Here is an 18,593-nt window from a genome sequence, read left to right on the forward strand (position 1 = left end):
TCATACAATGTAAATTCCTCAGCTTTCATCATCCGTGTGGTTCACACAGCATTGCCGGATCTGTCCTACACCATCGCAAGGCTCTGGGCTGGGCTCTCCTTAGAGTAAGGGATCAAAGACTGAAGTGAGATCTTGAATCTTCGTGACCATGCATTCTATATAGATAATAAATTTTGGTTGCTAAAATTAATAAGAACCTGGGATCATTTGGACAGTTGAGAGGGTTTATTGGAGCAAGGGGTTTTGTGATGGGGAATTGTCAGCTAAAGACATGAACCAATTTGGGTAACAGAAATTTGGATAATTGACACTGTTTTCTTTATACATTGCTATCTATCTGTACCTTTCCCCTTCTGACCTGCCAGTCAATCAACTGGAACTGAATGAGAAAGGAGAGGTGAAGAGAAAGAAGGGAGAAGAAATGCTGATTCGTAGTGACTTTTGTGTTCATTCTTTTAGATGTAAATGCCTAGTACCTCCTTTGAATGAAAGAGATAAGAAAGATTTTGCCACAGTATCTAACACTGGATACATGCTCATTTCTGATTGCTAGAAATGTAATTGTCACTAATTAATTTACCTTTGAACATCTCAGGGTCCAGGGCAAAGACAGATAAAAGAAGTCTATGATTTATTTTCACGTCTTAGATGAAAACAGCCCAGACTTCAAGGGCAAAGAATTCACTACCAAAGACGTGTTAAGGGCTTGGGATTTGAACCTATGGGACAGTTCTATCAGCTAATTACCATTCATATGCAAAGAACAGCACAGTTTTTGAATAGAAAAAGTTCACAAAGATTCATCCTTACAGGAGGAGCAAGCCTATAGAAGCCCCACATTAGTCTGAGTCTGAATTGACTCTGTGCTGAGTTTGCAGACAAGAAGCCACCATCCTTCATGCCCTGAAGCACGAAGCTCTGCTTCAGGCAGCCCGGGCGGTGAAGACCCACAGCCCCTAACGGGACCATTTCCCATGGTCAGGAAATGGGAGGAAGATCAGTCAGGGTACTTTGGGGCCAGCTCAAGCCTGGGCGGTTCCCAGTATTTCTGTATCTCCCAAATCTACTTCCTAGCCCTGGGCTCTTGCTCAAAGCTCAGAATCCCATGTTTTCTGGTTGCCTAAGGTCCCCACATGATGACACAATAACCCCTTGCTTGTTTTCCTCCAAGCCATGCCCCTTCCTAGTTCCGGCTCTTGTGTGATGGTATGGCCCACTCCTGGCCTCAGACTTGAATATCAGCCTCATCTCTTCCCCCGCTGTGCCCAACCCCCTCCTCACCCCAAGCTGGTCAGGGTCTCTTTGTTACCGTCCACCTCCACGGTGGCTGTAAGAACCCGGTTGTCGTTTCCTGCTTTAGTCTCACTTTCTTCCAGGCACCTTGGGCTCAAGACACCCATGGTAGAAAATAAAAATAAAGTAGTATTTCCAAGCAATGGCTTTCAGGATCCTCCCAGGCCAGTGGCAGCCACCTGTTCTCATCACAGGTGTGTGTGTTCCATGTCCAAGCCCTGTGCTCTGGGCAGAACAGCAGGCCTCACACATGGCCTGGGCTTCCTGAGTTAGACTCTCGACACACTATTTTTATGCAGTGAGTGTGTGTGTGTGTGTGTGCGCGCGCATGTGTGTGAATGACAGCTGGCACTGGTTTGAAGTATAGTCGACCCTGACATAGACCACATATAACAAGGTGCCCAGGTGTGCCTTCTGTCTATTTCGGTATTCCTGAGGAGAGAGAGAAAAAGGAAATAGCAAAGAGGACATTTTCAGAGGAGTCTAACAACTTGATCACTGGTTTTCTAGCAACTTTTATTGTAAAAAAAAAAAAAAAAAATAGGTGTTCCCATTGTGGCTCAGCAGAAACAAATGTTAAAAAAAAAAAAAAATAGGTGTTCCCATTGTGGCTCAGCAGAAATGAATCTGACTAGCATCCATGAGGACGTAGGTTCCATTCCTGGCCTCGCTCAGTGGGTTAAGGATCCTGCATTGCTGTGAGCTGTGGTATAGGTGGTATAGGTCACAGATGCAACCCAGATCCCACAGTCCTGTGGCTCTGGTGTAGGCCGGCAGCCACGGCTCTGATTTGACCCCTAGCCTGGGAATCTCCATATGCCATGGGTGTGACCCTAAAAAATAAATACATAAATAAATAAATAATAAAAAGGAACCTCACTGAATTCATTGGGTCCCCTATATCAATGAAGATATTTTTGTGGATGATTTTTCTAATTCCTAATATATCATTTCATAGTTCCATTTCTCTAAAAGTTAAATGGCAGGGCTATAAAAATCAGGGGTCCTGTATGATGCACTAGTACTGACTTTGAGTGTCAGAAAAGCTCTTGTAGACAGTTTAAACCCGTCACCGTAAACAAAGTCCCTCGCCCAGGTGTCCTGCATGGTGAGTGTTAAAGCCAGGATTGAAATCTACCTTCTGAACTAGAATTATAAAGTTTGCTGTAATATGTATATATTAATATAATAAGATAATATGAGGCTTTCCTATAATAATTTCTTTCTCACTGTTCTAACAATATGCCAAGTCCTTTTTTAAAATTCAAATATAGTTGATTTACAATGTTTCTCTAGTATCTGCTGTACAGCAAAGTGACCCAGTCACACACAGTTCCCTGTGCTGTACACAGATGCCCCATTGCCCATCCAAATGAATTGCTGATAGTTCCAAAATTAATGGACTATGAGTTTCCAAAAATTATCCATGGTAATTAATACTGTTTTTCACTTTAACACTGAAAAGCATAGGAAATTAAATCCTAAGTTTAAATTGGACAAAAATAACTAAAATAGTCAATTTCATTTCAAAAGTAAAGTGCTATATTTTTAAAATCAGACAACCACGAGCCATTTTTCTGGTTTTTAAAGAAACTGCTTTATGGTTACCACTGACATGTATTTCAAGGGAAATGCGCTAGAGTGATTAGCATATGTGTTCTTAATTTGAGAAATTACTGAGAAAGAGAATTAAATAAGTTTACTTGTGATAATGTATTTTTGATTTTTTTTTTTAAATGGTACAAAGATGGAAGGAGAATGGAATAATTTGCCAGGTATCCTGGGCGATGGTTCAATATATTTAGTGTTTTTTAAATCTCAGTTTCACCACTTGTAAAATGGACTTATCTGAGGTTATTGGGAAGATCAAATGAAATGACACATGCAGAAGCAAGTAGTCAGCTAGAAAGTGTTACTGAAAATGGGAGTGGTTCTGCTAGCACACTCGCTTTTCCTAACCAAGGAAATTTGGACCTGCGAATCTTAAAAGACTGTTTAAAGTGATTATTTCTTGCATCCAAAGGTAGTGAGATATTATGAAGATACTCTTCTTGACTATCTTCTTAATCTGCTTGATGTTTAATGTCTGTTTTCATTGCTCCAAATGCATATTTGAAATCACTCTTCGAAAATAATCATTGGAACATTCTTTAAAACCCTTTGTTGTGCACATTATCTGGCAGTACATTCTCTCAATCTTAAAGTTACTGAAATGTCCTAAGTCAACTTACATTTTGAATGATTTTTTTTTTCTAGTTATGGAATTCTAGGTTAGCAGGTCTGTTTGTGGCTAGGTGTGTTTCAACACTTCCTCTTTATATGCGTTGTTTCTGGTGAGAATTCTGCCGTCTTGTATATTTATCCCCTCTGTGTAATGTGTCTTCGTTTCCCCTTAACTGCTTTTGAGATTTTATTTCTATCACTAATTTTCAGCTTGCCTTGCTGAATTTCCGCTTGTTTATGATGTGCCTTGGTGTGGTATTCTTTGGATCTTTTGTTGCTTGGGTTTTAATGAGCTTCTTGGATATACAGGTTTAGTTTTTATTAAATGTGAGAAAATGTACAGATAATTGCCAAATATGGCTGTCATTGCCTTGAATACAGAATAAGTGAAACAATTCAATTTTTTTTTAAAGTATCCATTAGATGGGAATTAAAATAACAGACAGGATGCTATTCATCACACTCCTCGAATCGCCTTCCATTCTAAAGACAATGGGGCAAGCCCCATGCAGAAGACGTGTGGGGAGGGCCACCAGGAGAGCATATGGCTGGGGTGTCATTTGAAGGGGACATATGGAACAGACTGCAGGCAGCTGTCCCTGAAAAGGCTAGTCTTCTTGGAGGCAAGTCGTATCGTGTTACAGCTAGCCTCCAGCCACAAATGTTATCCCTTCTGGTAGGGAAAAAAATACGAGGAACAAAAATGCCCTTCTGAAAAATGGAATGCAGACTATCACTCTATTTACTGCCAGCTCGGAGTAGTATTTTCTTTCTGTCGGCTTCCTTAACGGAGGATGTACACGCTGTTACCCTGAGGTAGCCGTCTTCATGGGGACGGTTTATGCGAAAAGAACCTGCTCTCCATTCTGGCATTGCAGTTCACTCAGTGCAGATATCCATGAAGAAATTATGACAATCACAGTCTTTTCCTTTTAAAGGAGACATAGAAATAGAATTTAGAAATGAAAGCTAAATGATCGACTGGACCCTCGGGAAGAGACCAGAATGAATGCAGCCTGCGCCCTATATTCAGAGAGCTTGCAGCCTGGGAGTGAAGATAAAAGACCGACATTTATTTAAAATGATGGTTCCTAATCAGAAACCCAATCAAGTGACAGTATTTTTGCCAGTGTAACAGATTTAGACACCTGACAAGCAAGCACTTTCTTGAAATGTCGCAAAGTCCTATTTTTAGTGACTTTAATTGTTTTCTCTAAATCAAGGGAAAAAAACTTTATTTTTTTATATGTAATGATTTCTTTTTTTTTTTTCATCATAGCTGGTTTCCAGTCTTCTGTCAATTTTCTACTGTACAGCATGGTGACCCAGTTACACATACATGTATAGATTCTTTTTTTTCCTCACGTGATCATGCCTTTAATTGTAACATGAGTAAAAACACTTCGTTTGGAGTTCAGTCTTCCTGCTTTCCTCCAGGCGTATAAGTGGTACGAGCTTGGGCACCAGCGGGGCCACTTTGCATCCGTGTGGCAGCGCTCCCTGTACAACGTGCGAGGACTGAGAGCCCAGCCCTGGTGGACCCCCAAGGAGACGGGCTACACGGAACTTGTGAAGGTGAGCTTTGCCCCCCCCCGCACCCCCCTCCCCAGCCCTTGTCAGTTTCCTCCTCGAAATACTTTTAACAGTGAAAAGTATAGGAAATTAAATCCTAAATAAATTGAGAAAAATAACAAAAACAGCCAATTTCATCTCAAAAGTAAAAGGCTGTATTTTTAAAAGCAGACAACCATGAGCCATTTTTCTAGTTTTGAAATGTCAGGGAGGAGATAGATTTCCTTTCCAGGGCTTTTGCAAAAAATACCGCAGAAAGAATCTTTTCGTCTCGTCTCGCTAGCCAAGAGTTCGGGTCAGATGGGGGAGGAAGGAGTTTGTTGAAGAAGAGCCCTCAAATATTTTGGCTTCCGGACCCCTTTCCACTCTTAAGCTTATCGAGCACTCCAAGGAGTTGGAGGGGGCCAGCTGTGTGGGGTGTGGGAGTTATGTCTGGTCAATATGATTTTTAGAAATTAAAACTGAAAGAAAATGTACTCTTTTTATGATTTCTTTGAAAATAAAATAACGATTCCATGACATGTTAATAGAAATAACTTGAAAAATACATTTTCGAAACACAAAAGGCGAAATGAGAAGATGGGAATTGATTTATATTTTCACAAATCTCTTTGATGTCTGGCCTAATGGAAGACAGGAGGGTTCTGAGTTCCCGTTGTGCCTCAGCAGGTTAAGAACTCAACTAGTATCCATGAGGATGCAGCTTTGATCCCTGGCCTCACTCAGTGGGTTAAGGATCTGGAGCTACTGCAAGCTGTGGCGTAGATCACAGATGCAGCTCAGATCTGGTGTTGCTGTGGCCGTGGTATAAGCTGGCAGCTGCAGCTCCAAGTGGACCCCTTGCCCAGGAACTTCCATATGCTACAAGTGCAGCCCTAAAAAGGAAAAAAAAAAAAAAAAGACAGGAGGATTCTCACCACTACTTTACACACACCCCACCAGAGCAATGATCCAGCCTCTGGAACACTCCACTTGTGTGCCCATTGCAAGAGAGAGCATGTAAAAAGCAAATAACATCCTTGTGGTATTAAGAAAATGGTTTTGATCTTACACACCCCCTCATGGGCCAAGAGAACCCCCCAATGTCCCTGCCCGCACTCTAAGAACCACTGGTCCTCAGTATATTAAAAAAAAATTAGATACGCATATTTTTAGAAAATGTTGTGGTAGATATGTAGGTTAAGAAATGAAGTGATTCCAACAACTTACTGGCTTAAATATGTATATATTGCAAGCTTTTATAATGGTAGATTGAATCCAAACTGTAAGAATGTCTACTTTCTGATTTTGGCACACTTTTTTGATAAACTCCTTCTTCTTAGATACCTTAATAAAATGGAAATCTTGTTTACTATTCAAAATGTAAAAGACATCATTTATCGCATGCATTAGATGGTCTTCAGTGGTCTGGCCTGAGAATCTAACGGCCATATGTACATTGTTCATACAAGAAAAGACATCCTGATTTCAAACAACTGATTACACATAGTCAAAGTGTGTTTTTCAACACCACCGGGGAATTCTCCAGTTTTCAGGGGACACTGACTGGGTGCCCTACAAATTGAACTCCATTCTCATACTAGCTACCTGGAGATAGCATCAGATCCCAGAAGTTAAGGGCCCAATCCCAGAAGACTGCCCCCCATTTCAGATGCCAAAAGCAAGTTCAGATTGTCACATGAGCTTCTGACCAACTGTCTGTAAAATCAGAGGTTTCCCTATGACCGTCCCCTGGGGGTTAATTTTTCAGAGTAGTATGCAGAACTCAGAAGATTTACTCAGGTTTGCTAGTTTATTATAAAGGAGATTGTAAAGCATACAGAGAACAGCCAAATGAAGAGGTCAGAGGGTGAGGTCCAGAAGGGTCCCAAGTCCAGTGGCCTCTGTCCCTGAGGAACTGGGGTACACCACCCTCCTGGTGTGTGGACACACTCATCCACCCAGAAACTCATCAAATCTTGTGGTTCTAGAGTTTTTGTGGAGCTTAATCTGCAGCACCCTCCCCTGTAACCTGACCTCCCTCCCTTCCAGTGGTGGGTGGGGCTGAAAGTTCCAACCTTCTAATCATCTTATCTTTCTGGTGACCAGCCCCAACTTGAGGCGACCTGGGCCCCAGGCTAAGTGGTCACATTGGCATAAATTCACTTGTGCTCCAAAGGGGCTCCTTTGAATGACAAAGTCACTCCTGTTATTCAGGCAATTTTGTGCATTTTAGGAGGTTTGTGCCCCAAAGTGGAGACAAAGGCCAGATATCTTTCTTGTATTATCCCACACCACCCCTAGGTTTTGACCAACAGAGCCCTTCTGACAAAAGGATGCTAAGAGTTAACTGACGCTGCCACGGCTACTAGATCTCATTCAGTCATTAATAATGAGTTCAGTCCATCATCACATCTTAGGAAAGTATCCCCCAGGGCGAGTCCACTTGGGGTGGCCCGCCTCCAGGAGCTCTCTTAGTTCCAAAAGTAAGAGTGGTCCTAGCAGCAGATGGAGTCCCCCATTTAGACATCAGGTGTCACTGAGAAGACAGTGTCTCGCCCCCAGCCTCTTCGAGGTGTTCGTGTACTATTGGAGTCCCCGTGACATACCCCCCTTATTCATCCTCTTAACTTCAGCCACTGTTTCTCCTTTTCTTCATTTATACCCAAACTTTTCCACCTTTGGGAAGGACATGAGGTTTGGCTCTTGAGAGGGTCTGGGTTGTAGGCAACAGCGCTCGTCTTACCAAGTGTTCCCCTCAACCCACGCTCATTCGGACAGGGAGGGTCACCCTGGGCTCCTGGGCTGTTTTTACCACCAGGCACACTCTCATCTGAGAGAGGCGAGGAGGGAAAAGCAAGCGGGACAAAATATTGATAATTTTGGAATCTAGATGATGGATATACAGAATTCTTTATACTGTGCTCTTTACCTTCAGGTATATATTTTACATGTTTTGTAATATTTTGGTTAAAGACCATTGTGAGTAAAATGTGTCTATAAGACTTAGAAGACTTCATTGATCAATTCGGTCTACTTGAGGAGAAAACTTTCATTGCGTTTTCAGTATCCTTACATTAAATATCTTCCTTAACACTGTTTATTTCATATCTTATTGCAGAAGCACACTTTATAATGATCACAATCCAGTTGTAAAGTAGGATGTCATCAGTTAGCCTTTGAATATTTTATAGATCAAAAAACCATGGTGTGGGGACAGTGAATGCAGATCGATTTAAAGAGGTTCTATAGCCAAAGCAGAAATAGTACAGGAAAAACTTGTTCCTTGAATTATCTACTGCATTGAGCATTGTCAGTGATGGTTTTTCCTTTGTAAAATTCCATCCTATCTCAGATGGAATCACACTGAGTTCCTCTGATCCCCCTCTACTATCTAATCTTATTTTTTTCTTTGGTCTCTTTATGAGTTTATTTCCCTGCTGTAGCTTTCAGGATGCTTTCAAGTTCAAGTAACGTAGATGCGCCTGTCTTAAACAACAAAGAATTTGATTGACTCATGTTAAGGAAGCCTAGCAGCAGGGCAGACTTCAGGGTGGTGTAATCTGGGGAAGATTTTCTTGTCACTACTCTTGCTCCTTGGTCACTTTTGCCCCGTGCTGGCTTTTTGCATGATGGTTGCCCAGCAGCAAGTGGGAGAGATGGAAGGTGGGAATTTCATAACATTGTTGAACCCCCACATCAGCCCTAAGTGGACTTGTGGAAACCTAGCAGACCCTCTCCTGTTGGCCAAAACCATATATGTGGGTGCTCACAGTTACAAGGGAGCCTAAGAAACCAAGTAGCTGGCAATAGGCTGGAGCAGTAGGCTTTTAACAGGAGAAAGAGTGTCCCTCTCCATCGGGCAGGAACACAGTCTGACTGAACCAGTTTCCATCACATCTCTACTCTGAATGAAGTACTAGCAAGAGGCTGTGAGATTTTCCCTAAAGCAACAGATCAACCACTAGAGCCAGGGAAGGGTCAGATTCTGCTAAATCGAATGGATTATCTGGGGGGAGAGGGAACACTCGAACTAAATCAGGGATCTCTTAGGAAAGAGGAAGGATCACAGTGAATGTTGGAAAGTGACCTACAGTGGCCAGTGCCCTCGCTGACTCAGATCGAAACACTGTTCTCTGCTTTGGGGTCTCCCTTTTTTTTCTCTTCTTCTTCTTCTTCTTTTTTCTTTTTAGGGCTGCACCTGCAGCATATAGAAGTTCCCAGGCTATGGGTTGAATCAGAGCTGTAGCTGCCAGCCTACACCACAGCCACAGCAACACGGGATCAAAGCTGCATACAAAATACCTTCTACATCCTTTTTAAGCCCTTAGCACACTGTATTCTAAGAGCCCATGAGGCGTTCCCATTGTAGCTCAGCGGGTTTCAAGCCTGACTAGTATCCACGAGGACGTGGGTTTGATCCCTGGCCTCGCTCAGTGGGTTAAGGATCTGGCATGGCCATGAGTTGTGGTGTGAGTTGCAGATGCAGCTCTTATTCAACCCCTAGCTGGGAACTTCCATATGCCACAGGTGTGGCGCTAAAAAGATCAGAAAATACAAAGTAAAATAAAATAAGAGCCTATGAGACTGTAAGAGGGACCATGTCCATCTTACTCAGGACCAGCACAGTATCTGATACATGATAGACACTCAAAAATCAGGCTTGTTGTATGAGGGTTTGTTGTTGTTGTTGTTGTTGCTTTTTAGGGCTGCACCTACGGTATATGGAGGTTCCCAGGCTAGGGCTCAAATCAGAGCTATAGATGCAGAGCCACAGCAACGTGGGATCCGAGTCGTGTCAGCAACCTACACCACAGCTCGCGGCAACGCCAGATCCTTTAACCCACTGAGCTATGAGTTTTTATAAACATTCTTTTCTCTAATGGTTTCATAGATGTGTTGGAAATTTCAGAAATGTAAAAATCTTATCACTTGGCATTTCCTATATGTAATAGTTGGTACAAGTGGCATTCTTCTTTGCTGAGAGTGAGGAAAACTCTCTCTTACTTCTTCTGCACTGCAACAGGATGGCTTGGAGAAGAGAAAAATGCTCTCTCCCTGCTGTTTTAGGAACAAGAGTGTTCTAGCCTGGAAATTGCTGCTGCATAAAAAGGAAGGTTATTTAGACCGTTCAGAGTTCCTGTTGAAACTTCAGCTGATTAACTGCTTATAAAATATTGGGGTAGGCCTTTGGAATGGCAGAAAGAATATCTCTGTGAATTTACCCCTCCATAAAAGCAATGAAAACATGGAGAAAAATTGTCTAAATCAACTTTGGAACTCTTTACATTAACCAAAGACTTATAGCAGTCTGTGGAGTGTTTGGTCAAGAAAACCTGCTAAACATCAGTAAGAACAGCAGGATTTGTGGGATGGTAACTTGACTTACTCCCAGCCATTCCTCCCCAGCTCCAGGGTAGCCTTGAAAACTGGCAGTCTCACAACACTGCCTATGAAGACCACAGCCTTTCAGGCCTTGGTGGGAGCCCATGAAGTTTGGAGCACTTGAAAAAGTTTCGCCCCCAAGGCAGTATCACTCTTTGACCTATTTCGTGCTGCTCAAAAAACCCTGTCATCAGGACATTATTGTTATTTGAACTCAGTCATAAGCAAAACTTCATCCCAGGCTGTTAGACAAGACAATCTTGTGGTTGTTTTTAAAATATCACAGCTGCCCAAGGCAGCGGTACCAATTAGGGCTAACAAGAACCTGGCCAAAAAAAAAAAAAAAAAAAAAAGGCTTAAAAAAGAAGATCTGTCCAGGCAGGACTTTGAAAAGCTCCAACATATTCCTGGGGATGTGGAAAGCCAATGCACGTGCGTGCAGCGTGGCGAGCGTGTCCAGGAAGTACCTGAGAGGACACAGTCTTCCACCTTTGTCTGACCTTGAGACATTGCACAAGCAAGAACTGAAGGCTCGAGCAGAGTTGTAAACTGCCTGAGCATCACAGGCATACCCCCAAACTTTCCCCCACCTCAGCAAAGGGAGGAAGAGTTATTGGTTAAAGGTCAAATTTCTGACCTTTCATTAGTTGACCATTAAACTCACCAAGAAGAAGCTCTAGTGGTCATCCAGTACCCCAGAGTAATAGAAACTTCACAGAATTATTCCAAGAAAGTCACCAAACAAGCAGTAACAACAAAAATCATCAACAAATGCTGGAGTAGGGTGTGCATCTACTTTCTAGAGTTGCCACATTATGTTATCTGAAATGTCCATTTTCAACAAAAATGACATGACATAGAAATAAACAGAAAAATATATACGTTATTAGAAAAAAATGCAGTCAGTAAAAACTGTTTATGAGGGTTCTAGATGCTGAACTTACTAGACAAAGACTTTATTTATTTTTTTTTTTTTTATTTTCCCACTGTACAGCAAGGGGGTCAGGTTATCCTTACATGTATACATCACAATTACAGTTTTTCCCCCACCCTTTCTTCTGTTGCAACATGAGTATCTAGACATAGTTCTCAATGCTATTCAGCAGGATCTCCTTGTAAATCTATTCTAAGTTGTGTCTGATAAGCCCAAGCTCCCGATCCCTCCCACTCCCTCCCCCTCCCATCAGGCAACCACAAGTCTCTCCTCCAAGTCCATGATTTTCTTTTCTGAGGAGATGTTCATTTGTGCTGGATATTAGATTCCAGTTATAAGTGATATCATATGGTATTTAGACAAAGACTTTAAATCAGCTATTATAAAACATGTTCAAATACCTGTAGGAAGCCATGTTTAAAGAATAATGGAAATGATGATGATGGTGTGTCACCAAATAGGGAATATTAATAAAGAGATAGAAATAATAGAAAAAATCAAGTGGAAAATTTGGAGTCATAAAGGACAACACCACACAGATTCAATAACAGATTTGTGCAGTAGAGGAACTAATCAGCAGATTTGAAGCTGGGTCCATTGAAAACCAAATCCTCTTCACAAACTCTTCCAAAAAGTGAAAGAGGAGGAAAATTTTTCTGACTTGCTGTATGAGGCCAGTCTAATCCTGATACTCAAACCTAACAAAGACATCACAGGAAAAGAAAACTGTAAGCCAGTATTCTTTATGAATACAGACACAAAAATCCTCAGAAAATTAGCATACCAAATCCAGCAACATATAAAAGGAATTATGTGCCATGCCCAAGTGGGTTTTTTCTCCAGAATGAAATGAAATCAATAACCATGACAAACCATTTATAGAATAGAGAATTAAAATTACATAATCATTTCATTAGAAATGATCAGAAATTCATTAGAAATGAATGGAAAAGGCATTTGACAAAATCCAATGCCCTTTCTTGATAAAAATCAATACGTAAAAAACTAGGAATAGAAGGGAACTTTCCCAGTCTGTAAAGGGACAGCTATGAAAAACCTATATCTAACATTCTACTTAACATTAAGAGACTGAAAGGAAGAAGAAAAGTTATCTGTATTTACATAAGGCAAGTGCTGGGGGGGGTACATCTTCAGCATATAAATTTGGGGATCATAATTCAACCCTGAAAATATACTTAAGAAAAAATTTTTCAAAGAAGTGCAGACTTGGCGTGTACCTCTCCATCAGGCAGGGAACACAATGTGATACACCTTTTTTTTGGTCTTTTTATTTTATTTTATTTTATCATTTTTTTTTTAGGACCGCACCCACAGCATATGGAGGTTCCCAGGCTAGGGGTCGAATCAGAGCCGTAGCTGCCAGGCTACACCACAGCCACAGCAGCTCTGGATCCGAGTCGCATCTGCCACCTACACCACAACTCCCGGCAACACCGGGATCCTCAACTTAATCCTTAGGCGAGGCCAGGGATCAAACCTGCGTCCTCATGGATACCAGTCAGATTCGTTTCTGCTAAGCCATTACAGGGACTCCAACAAAATGTGATATATCTACACAATGGCAATCAAAGAGGACCCAGCTCTGAGATCCATGGTACAACATGAATGAACCACCTTGCACAATTATATCCCTATGAACTGTGTGTGGACAGGCAAAGCAGGAGGGAGAAGAAGTAGGTTGGTGTGGCCCAGGATCGAGGGGAGGGGCTGAGGGTGAGTGACTGCTCAAGTGTAAGGAGCTACTTTTTGGTGTGATGAAAACATTCTAAAATTAGTTAGTGTTGATGGTTTCATAACTCTGTGAATATCCTAAAAGCCACTGAATTGTAAAAAGTTAATTGAGCAAATTTTTATGGCATGTGAGTTGTCTCAATAAATCTGTTAAAAAATGGGAAGCTGTGATATATATAGTGTAGTTCAAGTATGTTAGAAAATAAACAGGTTTCTGGGGGTTGATGAAGAACTCCTGACTTAACTGTCAGTGAGGCCGTGCAGGTTAGACCATCCACTCCATAGCCATAGTCTGTTTTTGTTTGTTTGTTTTGCTGGTTTTGTTTTTATCGACGTATAACTAATTTACCATATTATGTTAGCTTCAGGGGTACAGCATAGTGATTCAGTTTTTGTACAGTTTGTACACAGGAGTTCCCACTGTAGTGCAGTGAGTTAAGGATCTGATGTTGCATAGGTCACAGCTGCAGCTTGGATTCAATCGCTGGCCTGAGAACTTCCATCTGCTGAGAGTACAGCCATTAGAAAAAAAAAAAAAAGTTATCAATAATTCCCTGTGTGGCACAGTATACCCTTTCTGCTTATCTATTGTATAAATAGTGGTTTGTATCTTTTAATCCATATGCTTTATGGCTCCTCCTCCTTCTGTCTGCCCCACAGGTAACCACTAGTTTGTTTTCTGTATCATCAAGTCTGTTTCCGTTTTGTGATATTCAAGCATTTTTTAAATTTTTTAGATTCCACATGCAAGTGATAACAGAGTGTTTGTTTTTTCTCTGTCTGACTTATTTCACTATGCATAATACTCTCTAGGTCCACCCACGTTGCTGCAAATGACAGAATTTCGTTCTTTCTTATGGCTGAGTAATACTCCATTCTGTACATATATATAACACCTCTAGATCCATTTGTCTGTGGATAGCAATGCAGTGAAATAGTTTAGAGCATCTGCTCCACAGCTACATTGCCTGGTTTCCATTTTTTGGCCCCATTCCTTACTAGCCATGTGATATTGAGCAAGATTTCTTCTTGCTTCTATTTCATTAGCTGCCAAGCGCCTAGGACGTGTTCCATGTTTATTTAATAAGTAGGAAGTACTCAATAAACATTATTGTTATGATGTATCATTTTAATGTATTATCTTGTTTTCATAGGAAAGTACTTTCTAGTTTCTAAAAAATAAGTTGGAAAGCCAATTTTGAAATTTTATGTATTATTGAAATAAGAGCATAACAGCTGTCATGTATTAAATGTCTCCTATTCGTGGAGTTACCACCATGGTGCAGTGGTTAATGAATCCGACTAAGAACTATGAGGTTGCAGGTTCAATCCCTGGCCTTGCTCAGTGGGTTAAGGATCCGGCGTTGCCCTAAGCTATAGTGTGGGTCACAGACGTGGCCCGGATCCCGAGTTGCCGTGGCTCTGGTGTAGGCTGGTGGCCACAGCTCTGATTAGACCCCTAGCCTGGGAACCTCTATATGCCTCGGGAACGGCTCAAGAAAAGGCAAAAAGACAAAAAAAATAAAAAATAAAAATAAATAAATGTCTTCTATTTGTAATCAATTTGCTAAATGCTTTTGTACATAATACTTCTAATCTTTAAACAACTCTTTAAGATAGGTATGGTTTTATGCACTTATATTTGAGTAAATAAAGATTAGAGGAAATCAGAAATTTGCTCAAGGTCCCATGTTCATGGATCAGGGCTGGGACTGGAACTGGGGTCTCCTTGTCCTCCAGCCCATGCCCTACGCACTCCAAGTGAGGTCTGCCCTTATGGCTCATGTTATTCTCCTTTTTGCCAATTAAGTCTTTATCTCAACATTCTATTTCTCTGGGCTTCTTCCCTTCAGCCCTGCCTGCTTTAAGCTCTGCTTCATCTAGGAAGAAAAGCAAGTCCTGGGCTTTAATCACAAGGCCCCCAGCAGCATAGACTCTCAAGTGGATGACAGCTTGGGTTTCAAAATCAGTGCTTTGTGATTGTGAAGTTAGTTCTACTTTGCTATCTACTTTTATTTATTTATTTATTTATTTATTTATTTATTTATTTGCGGGGCAGGGTTGCTCCCGTGGCATATGAATATTCCGAGGCTAGGGGGTCTAATTGGAGCTGTAGCCGATGGCCTACACCACAGAGCCAGATCCAGGCCACATCTGAAACCTATACCACAGCTCACGGCAATGCCAGATCCTTATCCCACTGAGCGAGGCCAGGGATCGAACCTGAGGCCTCATGGTTCCTAGTTGGACTCGTTTCCACTGCACCATGACGAGAACTCCTACTATCTACTTTTATTAGCAGAAATGTTAATATTGTTTATGTCAAGACTTTCAAAAAAAAGTAATTTCAAGGTGACCCCTTGCCAGTAATGATGGTGACAAGAGAGAATTTGCTATGTGAGGAGACCTGGGGCCCAGGACCACTTAATTGACACCCACTTGCATATCAAGATGTTTTTCTGTTTTCAAATTACAGATTTGACTATTGTGAATCACAGACAGTCACCCAGGCATGAATATTCTAAGGTGGGACCCTTCTAGATGGGGGAGCTGCCATGTTTGACCAAACTCCTTTTAGAATAATTACCCAGATTCTGGCCTTTGAGTAACGATTAACTAACATGGATAGCACATTTTCATTTAAATTAGCCTCATCGTATGTTCCAGGGAGCTGTGGAGTGCAGTTTTCTTGAAGCACAGGACAATGTTCAGTAAAATAAATGTATCATCTGTGTTTTCTTTTTGGTTGAACTGCCATTGTTCTCCCCTTATTGTGTAGCTTGGAATTTGGCAAATTTCTGTACACTGGGGGTGTTAAGAGTCTGTACCAAGTGGTGAAAAAAAAAATTTAAAGAAAAATATCCCCGTCGAGTTTTCTCTTTTTGGAATATTTTCATTCAAATTGAGTTATTTTTTTGTCCAAATAACAAGTATGAAAGCCCCAAGTAGCTTGGGGGTATTTAACATCGAAATAGAAACAAAAATGGATTCACATCCTTGCTAAGTTATAAATAAGAAAGGGCAAAGAAATTTTTTCCAGTGAGAGAAAAGCCATCATACTTAAGAATTTTGCTTTTCTTTTTGGAGACTACGTTGTTTTTTTTCTTTCTTTCTTTCTTTCTTTTTTTTTTTTTTTGAAGGGGAGGTCTTTTTTTTAGAGCTGCGCCAGCAGGATTTGGAGGTTCCCAGGCTAGGGGTCGAATCACAGCCACAGCTGCCAGCCTACACCACAGTTCACGGCAACACCAGATACTTAACCCACTGAATAAGGCCAGGGATCAAACCCGAGTCCTCAGGGATACTAGTTGGATTCGTTAACTGCTGAGCCATGACAAGAATTCCAAGATTAGCTTTTTGATCCAAATCATTCCATGGCTAATTTAGACATAAACATGCATGCATTGAAACCGAGGTAGTAACATTGAGAACGCAACGACAGGCAATAGCAACTGAAAAACCATAGCTCCGAATAACTCTTTCCCATTTTTTCCCTGTTGCCTACCTTTGTCTTCATCATTGGGGAAAAGGAAAACACTTGCATCCTTTTTCTGAGTTTTTCAAAAGAGCTGCTCTGATATAAACATATAGCATCACAGATAAGTTTTCCTTCCTCATACTGTACTTTTATTCCAGTTGGAGAAGTGCCCAGTAATATTTGCCAGGCTGTGACATGGTGCCTAAGAATGATTGATTAGAATGATACTCTGTCTGGCATTTTCCCTCAGACTGTGGCTTTTATTAATTAAGAAACCCATTGTGTAGGAATAAGACCACCTGGACAAAAATAAGACTCAGGCAGGACTACATTCGCAGTTTGGCATTTGCATCTGTCTGATTAAATATTTGAATGTTTTCACTGAACTGCATTGGAAATGAATTAGATGGAGACAGAAGCAAAAGTGTCAGATTACAGTGGAATTAAACTGTAAATTAAGAGGATTATCAATTTTATGGAAAAGCAAATATAGGGTAAAGAAGTGCTGAAAGCAGTTTTTTAAGATTAACGTAATAGTTTAATCCTATTTTTCTAAATCAGACTTTAGACTTTTGGATTCCAATTATATTTTCAGTAAAAATGACGACAGTCCAGAGAATTTACACAATTTAGTGGTTATGTAATTTAAAATGAACCTAGAAGCTTGGAGTTCCCATTGTGGTGCAGTGGAAACCAATCCAACTAGATTCCATGAGGGTTTGGGTTCGATCCCTGGCCTTGCTCAGTGGGTTAAGGATCTGGCTTTGCCATGAGCTGTGGTGTAGGTTGCAGACACGGCTTGGATCCTGCATTGCTGTGGCTGTGGTGTAGGCCGGCAGCTACAGCTCTCATTCGACTGCCTTGCCTGGGAACTTCCATGTGTCGAGGGTGCAGACCTAAAAAAAAAAAAAAAGAAAAAGAAAAAAAAGGCAATAAAATAAAATAAATAAAATGAACCTAGAAGCAGATTAGTTTTGCTTTCAGCTCCGACATCTTGGCAAAGTCTTTTCAGCCATCTGAGCCTTAGTTTCTTTCTCTCCAGATTCAAAATCATTGCCTCACTTCCTCCTCTCCTCCAAGGTGCAAAAACAAAACACAACACAACAAAACTGCACCAGTGTGGATGTGCCTGTGTGTGTTTCAGAGTGTTTCTAAGCTTCGACACTCTGCAGAGATTGTAGGATGGTATAAGGTGCCAGTTATGATAACATATTAGAAGGATGAAATATTTGAAATTCTTTGAATTAGTTCAAACTAAAAGGTCATTTTCTTTCTCAAAGCAAAATCAATGAGTTTTCAGTATTTGTCAGTTTTTTAGAAGGTGTCTAAAAATTGGCTTTATCTCTGCCCCCATTGGGAGGTCCAGTCCAGGGTGTGACCTACAGCACCGGGCACTGTGTTGCAAGCTGTACCTCTAGGGTGGTGCACCGTTTGCAGCTCCAGATTGTATGATGAGTGGGTCATGATCCATAGCTTAATACACGTACACCTCCACTGAGGTGTTAAATGTGCATCCACACACATTATGTGTAGAATATTTGCGTATCTGTTTATCAAGTGGTTCATTTTATATCTAAGGAGAATGTCTATCTCAGACTTTCAGCCCCTGGCGATTAGGGACTTGGAGCTTTTTACTCCCTCCAGACATCGCCCAGGGCACTCTTCCATCTGGGGGGATCGCGAAGGGGAGACAAAGCCCTGTCTCCCCTTTACTTTCCTCTGACGAGCAAGTTGGCCAGCGTCCTGGCCAGTCTAGGCTGGAGTCCCAGGAACATGGATCTCCTTTGCTCTCTGAGACCTTGAACCCCGCAGGCTGGCTGTTTCTTCTGGCAACCTGGACTATCCTTTTTCCTTTCTCCTAGGAGAAGAAGCCTTTGCGCACCCTCCCCCCCTCAACTGCCCCTTTAGAAAGAACAGAATTCAGTCCTTCCAGACTCTTCCCTGACCCTGTGCTACGTACTTGATGTGATCCTTTTCCAT

General features: G+C 41.4%; 1 protein-coding gene across 19 annotated transcripts in view; it reads left to right on the forward strand.

Annotated features, from left to right (window-relative positions):
* Window positions 1-18,593, forward strand: part of ASPH (aspartate beta-hydroxylase) — a 204,157-nt gene that overhangs the window by 157,062 nt on the left and 28,502 nt on the right. For all 19 annotated transcript variants that reach the window (XM_021089315.1, XM_021089319.1, XM_021089324.1 and 16 more), the window contains one exon: window positions 4,954-5,091. In XM_021089315.1, coding sequence (XP_020944974.1) covers window positions 4,954-5,091 — 138 coding nt within the window. The remainder of the gene's footprint in view (window positions 1-4,953; window positions 5,092-18,593) is intronic.

This window comes from Sus scrofa, chromosome 4 (assembly GCF_000003025.6).
Source record: "Sus scrofa isolate TJ Tabasco breed Duroc chromosome 4, Sscrofa11.1, whole genome shotgun sequence".
In the NCBI taxonomy this organism is placed as follows: Eukaryota; Metazoa; Chordata; class Mammalia; order Artiodactyla; family Suidae; genus Sus; species Sus scrofa.